Source organism: Monoraphidium neglectum (assembly GCF_000611645.1).
Source record: "Monoraphidium neglectum strain SAG 48.87 unplaced genomic scaffold scaffold00116, whole genome shotgun sequence".
In the NCBI taxonomy this organism is placed as follows: domain Eukaryota; kingdom Viridiplantae; phylum Chlorophyta; class Chlorophyceae; order Sphaeropleales; family Selenastraceae; genus Monoraphidium; species Monoraphidium neglectum.
Window position 1 is genome coordinate 31,146 of NW_014013512.1, and position 10,982 is coordinate 42,127.

Below are 10,982 nucleotides of genomic sequence, written 5' to 3' on the forward strand. Positions count from 1 at the left end.
GCGATCCTGACCGTCATAACCTTGCGGCGCCGATGCATCAAATGCGCCATACATGCAACCCTCATGGCTGGGGGAGTCAGCACGGCAAGGCAGACCCCGGTGAAACGAGAGGCTGCTTGCTGCTCCAGGCAACACGGCTGCTTGCGCACACGTGCGCTCATGGGCTGTCCACGAGCACATGTGTACGTCAAGTGTGGAACTGCGCGATGTGGAATTTCATGAGGGTCAAGTGGCTCGGAAATTCACGTGCTGGTTACACAGTCTGAGGGTGACGCAAACGTGTGATGGCTGCAGGCGCTTTCTGTCGGGCAGCGGTATCGGGTTAGTAACGACACAAAGTGACCCAGTGTTGAATCAGGACAATGGACATGCACGTGTGTGCATGCCAGTGACTGAGAGCAATGCAGTATTTACAACAACAGAGACTGCGCACCTAAAGGCAACCAAGCTGCAGCTGGACAGGTTTGGATGTGAAAACAACCCCACTGCACCCCAGTTGAAAGGGGAGTAGGTAGGGGGCGCAATCAACGAGCGTCGATGCCTATGGTAAAGCTATTGATAGCAGAATGGGTTGTTTTCGCCTGGCAGCGGTCCCCAGTCTATCCTCTCCCCTGTGTGGACCAACAGCTGGAGTGAGCTGCCCCAGCCGGCCGGGCCATAGCTGCAGGCTGCAGCAACCTCCCACTGCGGCTGCGGCGGCGCCACGGTTGGATGCCGCGCCTTCACGCCACTGCTCGTCCCCGATGCAGCGGCACTGCTGGCGGCGCCAGCAGCAGCGCCAGCAAGGCTCCCAGGTCCCGAAGCACCGTGTGAAGGCGGTCCGCTCGTCGTGCCCACGCCGACGCCGCTTTCGGCCGCCGCGACCGCCAGCGTCCGCGGCGCAGGCCCCATCACTCCGTCATCGTCGCTGCCGCCGCCGCCGTTGCCGCCGCCGCCACCGCCAACCCTGCTTGCGCCAGCAGCGCCGCCACCCGTGCTGCCGCCGCCGCTCGCGCCGCCGCCATTTAAGTTGCTGCCAACTCGCCAGAGGTGAGTGAGCTCTACTGCGCTTGCTGCGCACCGGCCGCTCAAGAGGCTGCAGCGCAGCGCCGCGTTCCGGAAGCCGGGCTCCTGAAAGTGCAGGCTGTACCGCGCGTCCACCCACCGCGTGCCGCCCAGCAGGCGCTGCGCCTGGAGCAGCAGCTGCCGGCCAAACGCTCGGTCGCAGAATAGCCGCGCCCCCAGCTTGCAGCGCGCGCCGCCTTTGCCGCCTTCGCCGCGGTTGCCGCTGCCCCCGGCGCCCCGCGGCTTGCAGAGTTGACCCTCGAGCGCCAACCCCCATGCAAGGCCCCTCTCAGGGTCTGCCGCGTCCCCGCCCGCCGTCGCGGACGCGAGGCAGCTGCCGCCCAGCTGCCGCGAGCCCTCCAGGCTCGCGCGGGCGCAGCGCAGCGCGCCGAGCGCGCCGGCGCCGGCGCCTGAGAGGTCGGTTTCCAGGTCCAGCCGCAGGCGGCGCGACAGGTCCCGGGAGCGCAGCACGCCGGCCGATGACAGCTCGAGCAGCCGGTCGCCCCGCGCCGCGCCGCCGCGGCTGCGGCCGGCGAGGTGGCAGTCGACGGCCCCCTCTGTTCACGCAGGGGCACGCGGGGGGCGCGAGGCGGGGGTCGCCACGCGCCTTGAGCGCATGGGCATGATTTGGCCAGCCACGGCCGCTGCTCTCGCTGAACAGCGCTGCGACAGCAAGAGGCGCGCACGGGCGCAGCCTCGCCGCCACCACAGGTGTGAGTTCCCAACCTCGGCCTCACCTGCCAACTCCCCCCTGCTGCCAAACACGTGGACGTCGATCTGCTGCAGGCCGTCCCGCCGCCCGCCACGCTGCCGCACGCTCCAACCGCCCGAGACGGCGCCCGCCGCCGCGCCCTGGCGGGCTGCCGACGCCGCCGCGGCGCTGCTGGCCGCGGTGCTTGGCGCCAGGGCGCGCAGCGCGCTGCAGTCAAGGGCGCCCTGGCGCACGGCGCGCCGCTGATCTGCAGTTTCAGGAGCCGGGCCCCTGAGGCCGCGCTTTAGGCGCTGCAGGCTGCTCGTGAGGAGTGCGGCCGCCGGCTCCATGCCAGCCTGCAGCTGTGTGAGCTGGCGAGCGTACTGGTGCCACGCCGCCCCGCCCCCACAGTCGCACACCGCTCGCTGGCGTAAAGCAGAAATAATGTGACAACCCTTCTCCTCTTCATAAGACGATCTGCGCCGGCTTTAGAGGCGTCCAGACACACACTTTCAGATCGTCCAAGTGCAGTCCTGCGAGAAGGCATGCAACTGAGCACGTTTGGCCAATGGGCTATGCATTCGGATGCTATAAATATATTTCAATCCTGAATATCAGCTCAGCAACATGCAGCTCGTGAATAGCAGAACAGCAGGCCGCCCGGCATCAGGCCCAGCCACGAGGCCGAGCGCCAGGCTGGTAGCCAATGGCAGGCCGGATGCATGTGCCGTGCAGAGGTCAATTGTGGCTGCCGCGTCACAGGATGAAGAGGCGAGCAAATCCGCATCGCGCACCGCACGTCGCCGGTTCGGTCGCGACACGCGCAAGCGGCTGATCGCCTTTCGCCCGAAGCATCTCTGCAGGCGCCCCGCGCTCCCTCGCCCCTGGCGCTCACCGCGCGGCGCCCCGCCCGCACCCCGCCCTTGCAGTCTGACGGTTTCACATCCGGGAAGAGCATCGACGCGGCGGGCGCGGGCGCGACCATGTCGAGCCCCGGCTGGCTGACGCAGCTCAACCTCCTGTGGAGCGGCAAGGGGGTGCGCGCCACGCGCACATGCTTGCGGCCTGACGCATGCTCTGCTCTCACCAGCCACGTCCTGCCGGCAGCTGCTGCATATCGACGAACTCTGTTGCGCTTCGACTCGGCCGGTTGAAAAACAAAACCGCCGGCCCTGACGCTCGGCCCCGCTTCAGCGCACCTGCCTCCTCAAATCTGCAAACTTGCCCATCACGACTGACGCCTGCCCCCTGCAAACGTCCAGAACATCCCTGTGGCGGACGCCAAGCCAGACGACATAAAGGACCTCCTGGGTGGCGCCCTGTTCAAAGCGCTGTTCAAATGGTTCACCGAGAGCGGCCCGGTGTACCTGCTGCCCACAGGCCCCGTCAGCAGCTTCCTCGTCATCAGCGACCCCGAGTGCGCCAAGCACGTGCTGCGCGCGACCGACAACAGCACGCGGTGCGAGCCCCTGCGTGCTCCCTTGTTTCTCGGGCTGCGTGCCCCCGGATTTGAACATGAAAAGCTGCAGCTGCCTGGTCCAAGGATGCTGGGGTCGCGCCTGTCGCCCTCTGCGGGAGGCCGGATGTGTTGTTTTGCCGTAGAGATCTGGCCTGTCAATAGCTGTTGCTATCTGGATTTCAAATCGTGCGTCTTCGCCTGATCTGGTGACTGATGTGCAGCAACATCTACGACAAGGGGCTGGTGGCGGAGGTCTCCAAGTTCCTCTTTGGGGAGGGCTTCGCGGTCGGCGGCGGCGAGCAGTGGCGCGCGCGGCGGCGCGCGGTCGGGCCGTCGCTGCACAGGTGGGCAGACGCAGGGACCTGGAGGCTTTGTACATGCGTGTTGTCAGGCGCAGGGACCTGAGTGGGATCGGAAGCGGGGCGGCCGCTGCCTCGTGCAGGTGTTGTTATTGTTGCATAAGGCATACTTCGGGGCAGTGCCGACACCCGCACGCCCATAAGCTCTCCTTGTTGCTGCAAGACCCAATCGAGAGGGACCATGCTCACTCGCCTGCCGCCACAGCTCGCAGCCCCCACAGTCTTTGCCGCAATGACAGTGCAGCGCGCGTTCGCCACCGCACCGACTCCAAAAGCAACCGGTCAGCAAGCACGAGCGCGTGCCAAGCATGCACGGCACACACACTCTTGACGACCCCGCGTTTGCCATTCGTGACGTCCACGCACCCACATGTTCGCCCCTCATGACATGCATCCACCCATTCAATGTTTTTCCATCACCCCAGGGCATACCTGGAGGAGATGCTGCAGCGCGTGTTTGGGCCCTCCACGCTCTTCCTGTCAGACAAGCTCACCGCAGCAGCCAAGTCGGGTGCGCGCCCGACTCGGCCGCCAAGGCCAGGCCATCGTCCCGCGCCCTTGCCGCACAGGCAACCTGTTGAGATCGGGGCACCTTCATGAAACAGTTGCCTTGTCAGCAGTGCGCCTGAATTGTCGTGCCCAATACATTGTTTGGACCGCACCGCGAGCTACATCCTTGCAAAGAACTCACGAGCGCGCGCATGCCCCCCCCCCACACACACACACTCTGCCTGCACGATGTTGACCAACCTGCATTGCTCGACACACACGCGCGCACACACACACACACCCCACACACCACACGCGCGCACACACACACGACACACACACCAAACACACCACCCACACACATAACACACACCCACACACGCACGTCTCTACACGCACCACGCCACGCGCAAATCCCACCCCACCAAATACCCCACCCCGCAGGCGCCCCCGTCAACATGGAGGCTGCGTTCAGCCAGCTGACCCTGGACATCATCGGCAAGGCAGTGTTCAACTACGACTTCAACTCACTCACAAAGGACTCCCCCATCATACAGGTGGGGCGCTGGGGGGGGGGTGGGGGCCGGGAGAGGCGCCAGGGCGGAGGGGTGTGCCAGATCAGAAGCGCGCGCCCATCTTCAAGAGTGTTTCGTGTGGGGGGAGGAGATGCGGTGGGCTGGGAAGCTTGATGAGGTATTGGGGGGTCATTTCTTGGTATGGTATGTGGTAGTGGTCCCAACAGAGCGAGAGCCAAACCGAGGCGAGCGGGGTATGTGTGGGAGGGGGATGGGAGGGAGGGCGGGAGGGAGCAACAGTCGGGAGCGACGATGCCGCACGCGCCGCCCCCTCTCACGCGGCATGAGCGCAAGCCAACCGCACGCGCGCCGCGGCCCCCTGCTGCGCCAGGCGGTTTACACATCACTCAAGGAGACGGAGCAGCGCGCCACAGACCTGCTGCCGCTGTGGAAGGTGCGACCCCGGGGTGCACACGCCTCGCTAGTGTGATCTCCCAGCACCGGCAGACCCAGACTGCCATCATGCATTCTCTTGTGGATTCTGCGCCGCTCCACACTGCGCTGGCTAGTGCTGACCACCCCCCCCCACTGCCTGGCTGCCTGATCGCGCTGTTCGCGCAAACTTTGGGGGCCGCCTTTGCAGCGGTGTTTTTGTTTCGCCACAGAGATCTCCTTTGCCGTGCCCCAGACCTCCCCCACCTCCTGTCATCTTCCATCATCTCCCCCTACACACGGGCTGTCCGGCCCCCTCCCCCTGCTACATCACCCCCTGCGGCCCCTCCAGTTTCCCATCCTGGCGCCGCTGATCCCCCGCCAGCGCAAAGCTCTAGCGGCGGTGGAGGTCATTCGGGACACAACCAACAAACTCATAAAGTGGGCCGGGCCGATGATGTCATGTGGTGGTTTTGGGGGACTGTGTGTCTGATTCGGGAGGCAGGGGGCCGGTCGGTTTTGAGTTTGGTATGCTGGGCATTGCTCTTGGTCAGGCAGCAGGTGGTCGGGTGTGAAAGGCCGCGTTGACATCAAGACTACTGCAGCAGCCTGCAAGGAGTTTCGCCCCGTTTTGTCATGCCAACGGACCGGCCCATGCTTAAGCCGCTGTGCTGGGTGCTGGTGCCTGCTCGACCCCCACCACCCTCCCGCCATTTGCCGCCCTCCTCCACCTCATATGGACACCCTCCCTCCCCCTCCCTCCTCCCTCCTCCACCCTCCGCCGTCCTCAACCCACCCAGGCAGTGCAAGGAGATGGTGGATGAGGAGGAGATGCAGGCGGCGGCAGCGGCCACGGCGGAGGGGCGCGAGTACATGAACAAGGGTGAGGGGGGGGCGGCTGCCGGGGGTGTGCTCGACAGGGTGGCACCAGGGGTACAAGGGCGGGGTTGAGTGGGGCGGGGTGAGGGGGTTGTCAGCGTGATGCGGCTCTGGGATGCGCTGCATGGGTCCCTCCAGCTGCAGCTCGTGTGTAGCATTCTGTGGGCATGCATGGCAGCAGACCACTGTTTCTTCTGAGAATCCCCATCACTTTGCCGCGTTTTGCGTCTGGTGGACCGGTCTTGGCGCCCCACGCCCTCACACGTACACACTCCCCAAACAAACCAGGCGACCCCAGTGTGCTGAGCTTCCTCATCGCGGCGCGCGAAGAGGTCGACTCCACACAGGTGCGGCGGTGCACGCCAGGGCCCAGCGCCCAACCTCGCACCCCTCTAAACCACGACGTCGCCCGCCCACGGCAGCGCTAGCGGGTGCCGCAAGGGTGCGGGTTTTACTGTCAGCTGAGGCTGGGCTCTGCCATGGCCGACCCCCTCGACTCGAAACCATCTCTCTGCAGCCCTGCACGACACAGGCTGCCCATCAATTTCCTGACACGATTACGTCTCAACCTGGCTGTCCCACCCATCCTGCACCCATGTTTATCGTCATCCCCGCAGCTGCGTGACGACCTGCTGTCAATGCTGGTGGCTGGCCACGAGACCACGGGCAGCGCGCTGACCTGGACGCTCTACCTGCTGGCAACGAACCCCTCCACCATGGCGGCTGCACAGGTGGCCGTCCGACACTGCTGCATGTCACAGTCCTTGCTCTTCTCACGCATATGTTGAGACACGAGATCGTGTGTTACCCGTCACACTGCTGCAGGCACACTCACCTCGCAAAAGCTGTAGCGAACCGCCGAGCATGATTCTGCTCTGTGGCGTCACCCGGTTCTGTCACCCCGTAACCCACGCGCGTACCGCAGGAGGAGGTCGACCGGGTGCTGGGTGACGACGACATGCCCAACGTGGCGCAGTACGGCCAGCTGGCGTACATAACCCGCTGCATCTGCGAGAGCATGCGGCTGTACCCGCACCCACCGGTGCTGCTGCGGCGCGCACGCGTGGCGGACACGCTGCCCGGCGGCTACGAGGTGGGCGGGCTGCAGGGGGCGTGGCTCGGCAGAGTGCAAGCCACGGGGCTGCAAGGGCAGCGTGCGTCCGCACACGCACACAGCACAAGCTGCACCCCCGGGACATGCGCCGCCCCTGCATGGACCTGACACCACCGCAGCGGGTGCGCCCCGGCACTCAGCTGCTTGCCCTCTCCCCACCCCTCCCAACATACACACACCATCATCCCTTGTCCTGCTGCTGCATCTACTCCCCCCACATCGCCCCTGCCTGCCCACCAGCCGCCCTTGTCCCTCAACCAGACCCCCATGACACAACCGCCCCGTCCCCCGCCACAAGCCTGCAAAACCTCTGTCTCAGACCCCTCGCTGGACCCTGAACCCTGCCAGGTGGTAAAGGGTCAGGACGTGATGATCTCTGTATACAACATCCACCACAGCCCTGCGGTCTGGGAGGACGCAGAGGCCTTCAGGCCGGAGCGCTTCCCCCTGGACCAGCCCGTGCCCAATGAGATCAACACGGACTTCAGGCGAGCCTTGGCTCATGGGGGCAAAGGGGTCCAGCCCGGCTTGAGGGAATGGCGACTGGCTGGCCGCGGGCGGCTGCCAGCCATCTGGGGGCTTTGTCCCGCCCGGCGGGCTGCACCGGCAGGTTGGCCTGCTGGCGGCCTTGGTTAGACTTGCCACACAGTGTGAACACCTCAAGCAAGCGACCACAACATCTCTTCCTTTTCCGCAGGTACATCCCCCTCAGCGGCGGCCCCCGGAAGTGCGTGGGCGACCAGTTTGCGATCATGGAGGCCACCACCGCCCTGGCGATCTTGCTGCGCCGCTTCGACTTCCAGATGGTGCCCGGCCAGAAGATCAACATGACTACTGGGGCCACAATCCACACCACGGACGGGCTGTACATGACGCTTAAGGAGCGGCGGCCGGCAGGCGGCGGCAGGGGCGGCGCGGGCGCGCCGCCAGAGCCGGCGGTGGCGGCGGCTTGAGCAGGGAGGCGCTGGGGGGTGGGACGCTGGTCGGTGCCCGTCAGGTGGCCCCGCCCGCCGCCGTGTGGCAAGGGTGACCCCAATTTGTGGGTCGCCTTGAGGTTTGGATGCTGCTGTGGTTGTATGCGCAGCTTAGTTGCTCTTTGCCTGCAGAACGTCTTTCTTTTTGCGGGAGCATGCCATGTATGCAGCCCTGCGCCGCGCCAAGCAACCAGGCAGCTGGGCAAAATATTCTGTGTAATGGTTCGCTGCGTAAAGCCCTCATGTCACAGCCAAGGGGAACCCCGTCTATTGACCAAGCACAAGAAAAACGCCGAGCTTAGTGATGCTTCGTTGAGGGTGCATCAACGCCCAGGTTAGGGTGACGCCATGCCTCAAAGCGCGCCGGCCTGGTGCTACAAAGCACTGTGGGGTTCTTGGCGCGGCAGCGACACGGCTCTGGCTGGCGCAACGGACGCATTCGAACTGACGTCAGCAAGTGTAGCGGGCAGTGCAGCGGGCGCCGCGCAAGAAGGTGCCGATGACAGTTGAACACACGTACATGGGAGAACGTTGAGCATGTATTTTATAGGCTTTCAGGTTGCACACAAGGCCCCCGTCTAGCCAAAGCCCGGAAGGGCACCGCACTGGCCGGAGATCTCGCTGCTGCTGGCCGGACACGGCACTTTTGGAGAGCTGCGCTGGAACAGTATTATCGGTGAGATATATAATACGCCCTAAGTGCGTTGACCGCCAGGAAAAGGCCGCTGGCTGGGAGTCACTGTGCACCTCGACAGAGGTGCCCCTGAGACCCAGGCTACGCTCAAGGGGCCCGACAGCATCAGGCTGTGTCCCTGGATGAACTTGATGCTGTTAGGTCTTGTGTAAGCTTTGAGTCGGCGCCACAACGTAGCGATCTCATCTCGAATGATGTGTCATCCTTCGCGCCGTTTCTGAACCTTTCTCAGTGCCAGATCCTTCTCCAGAATCTTGATACGACCTTTTCAGGCGGCAGACCCCTCGTGCCGTTTCAGCAGCAGAGTACCCGTTTCGGCGACCTCGCGGCAGATCTTTGCCGGCGGTGGTGGCGGGTGCTACGCGCACGCCCGAAGCAAAAGAGTCACCACCTGCACGCCGCAGCCTCACCCCTAGGCAACACCCATGCAGCTGCGGCAACCACTCCAGCCGCGGGCGCCCGCGGCGCCGGGGCCCCAACCGCGGATGCCTCGTTTCCGGCGTCACCCGCCGGCGGCGCCCGCCCGCCACGTAGCCGCACGCGTCGCCAGCAACCAGATGCGGTCGCCGTCGCTCGACGCCCCAGGCGCCGCTGACGCCGCCGCCGCCGGCTGCCCCTTCACCGCGCTGCGCAACCAGCTCGGTGTCGGTGCAAACAGCAGGCCCGAGGTCGACGCCGCCGCCGCAGACGTTCCCGGCCCCGCGCCGTTTTCTTTCGAGTCGCTGGTGGACGTGGGCACGATTTTCTTTGAGGGGCTTCATGTGGCCATGCTGAAGTTCAGCGAGAAGTATGGCCCCGTCTGCAGGTGTGAGGGAGTGGCGACTCAAAGAGGGCCTTGGTTTGCGAGGGAGTAGCTGTCAACGGCTCAGTTTTTGTGCCTGGCTGTGCGGACAAGGTTCTGGGGGGTTGGGGGCACACAGCAAGGCAAGCCGTGCGTGGCGCCACTATCAGGGCCCTGGGCCCCGTCTGGTGATGCAGGGCAAATCACGAGACAGACCAGCAGCCCGCCTGATGCACCCCCGGCCCTGTCCCCGCCCTCGCCCCCGCAGGTTTGCCAACCCTGCGTCGCTCAACGGCGCCACCAGCTGGGTGTTCCTCAACTCCCCAGAAAACGTGCAGCACGTGTGCGCCACAAACGTCAAAAATTACTCCCAGCGCTACCTGCCGGTGAGAAATCCCTGTGGCCAACCAGCCACCCCTCGAGCCGCGCGCCCCGATGTTCGTTCTCGCGTGGACCTGCGGGCGGCGCCCCCGACGCCTTGTTGAGCACGCGGGGCGCCCACTGTACTGGGCTGCCTGCGTGAGGGCGGCAGCTCCCGCCCCAACCCGCCTTCGTGCCCCATCGACACCAGCCACGCAACCGCTGCGCCTGCGCCGCAATCCATCACCATGTGGGTTCCCCAGGACATCTACAAGTATGTGACCCACGAAAAAGGCATCCTAGGCAGCCAGGGCGACTACAACCAGCGCCACCGGCGGCTGTGCGCGCCGCCATTCCGCAACAAGCACCAGCTTGAGGCGTTTGCTGAAATTGTGGTGCAGCGGTGGGTACGACGCGGTGGAGGTTTTCGAGGGAGGGGGGGGGGTGACGGGGGGGAGGATGAGATGGTCGGGCAGGCGGAGATGTTTGGGCTTGGCGTGTGAGGAGGGAGAGAGGGGTGAGTGTGATCATGTGTGTGGGCATGTGTTTGTGTGTGCGTGCTGTACATGCGGGTATGTGAGCGGTCGCGTGTGCGTGCGCACGTGTGGGTGAGGCGAACAAGCCGAGAGAGAACGGCGGGCCTTGAAAACAAGATATAAATGGACTCCTTTCAGCAGCAGGGCCTGAGGCTAGACCAGCATGTTTGTCACCTGGGCCACGCAGGCTTGTGGCGCAAGCGCGAAAGTGGCGTTGCATGCTGGCATCGCCCCACGCCCGCCCGCACCACGTTTCTCCTGGTCGCCCCCGCAGCTCTGGCCGGCTGGCTGACATCTGGACGGCCCACCTGGCGGGCCTCTCACAGCAGCAGCAGCAGCAGCAGCAGCAGCAGCAGCAGCAGCAGCAGCAGCAGCAGCAGCAGCAGCAGCAGCAGCAGGCGGGCTTTGTGACCGACGTGGCCACCCAGACCCAGCGGCTGACGCTGGACGTGGTGGGGCTGACCGCGTTCAGCCACGACTTCAGGCAGACGCAGCGCGTCGCGGACGACCTGGCGGGGGCGGCAGGGGACGCGACAAAGGTGGGGCGGGGGCAGGGTCTCGTGGCATTCTTGTGTGTGTGTGTGTGTGAGCGCGAGCGTGCGTGCATGCACGTGCGTGCGCGTACGCGTGCGGGCGCGCGCGCCTGTGTGTGTGT

At 65.1% G+C, this 10,982-nt stretch overlaps 3 protein-coding genes across 3 annotated transcripts; 2 read left to right on the top strand and 1 right to left on the bottom strand.

The window, feature by feature from the left end:
* Window positions 1-552: 552 nt before the first annotated feature.
* Window positions 553-2,085, bottom strand: MNEG_1211 (hypothetical protein; the record flags this gene model as incomplete). Its single annotated transcript, XM_014050311.1, has 2 exons — window positions 553-1,601; window positions 1,782-2,085. 2 exons carry the CDS (start codon window positions 2,083-2,085, stop codon window positions 553-555), a joined length of 1,353 nt encoding a protein of 450 aa, XP_013905765.1.
* A 633-nt stretch (window positions 2,086-2,718) lies between these two features.
* On the top strand, window positions 2,719-7,935 carry MNEG_1212 (hypothetical protein; the record flags this gene model as incomplete). Its single annotated transcript, XM_014050312.1, has 13 exons — window positions 2,719-2,772; window positions 2,998-3,194; window positions 3,416-3,538; window positions 3,979-4,064; window positions 4,487-4,599; window positions 4,949-5,011; window positions 5,342-5,430; window positions 5,790-5,872; window positions 6,157-6,215; window positions 6,486-6,599; window positions 6,794-6,961; window positions 7,302-7,330; window positions 7,680-7,935. The coding sequence occupies 13 exons, from the start codon at window positions 2,719-2,721 to the stop codon at window positions 7,933-7,935; spliced, it is 1,434 nt and encodes a 477-aa protein (XP_013905766.1).
* Window positions 7,936-9,207: 1,272 nt separating this feature from the next.
* Window positions 9,208-10,738, top strand: MNEG_1213 (cytochrome P450; the record flags this gene model as incomplete). The annotated part of the gene is made up of 4 exons (XM_014050313.1): window positions 9,208-9,455; window positions 9,700-9,817; window positions 10,055-10,194; window positions 10,654-10,738. The coding sequence occupies 4 exons, from the start codon at window positions 9,208-9,210 to the stop codon at window positions 10,736-10,738; spliced, it is 591 nt and encodes a 196-aa protein (XP_013905767.1).
* Between the last annotated feature and the right edge of the window lie 244 nt (window positions 10,739-10,982).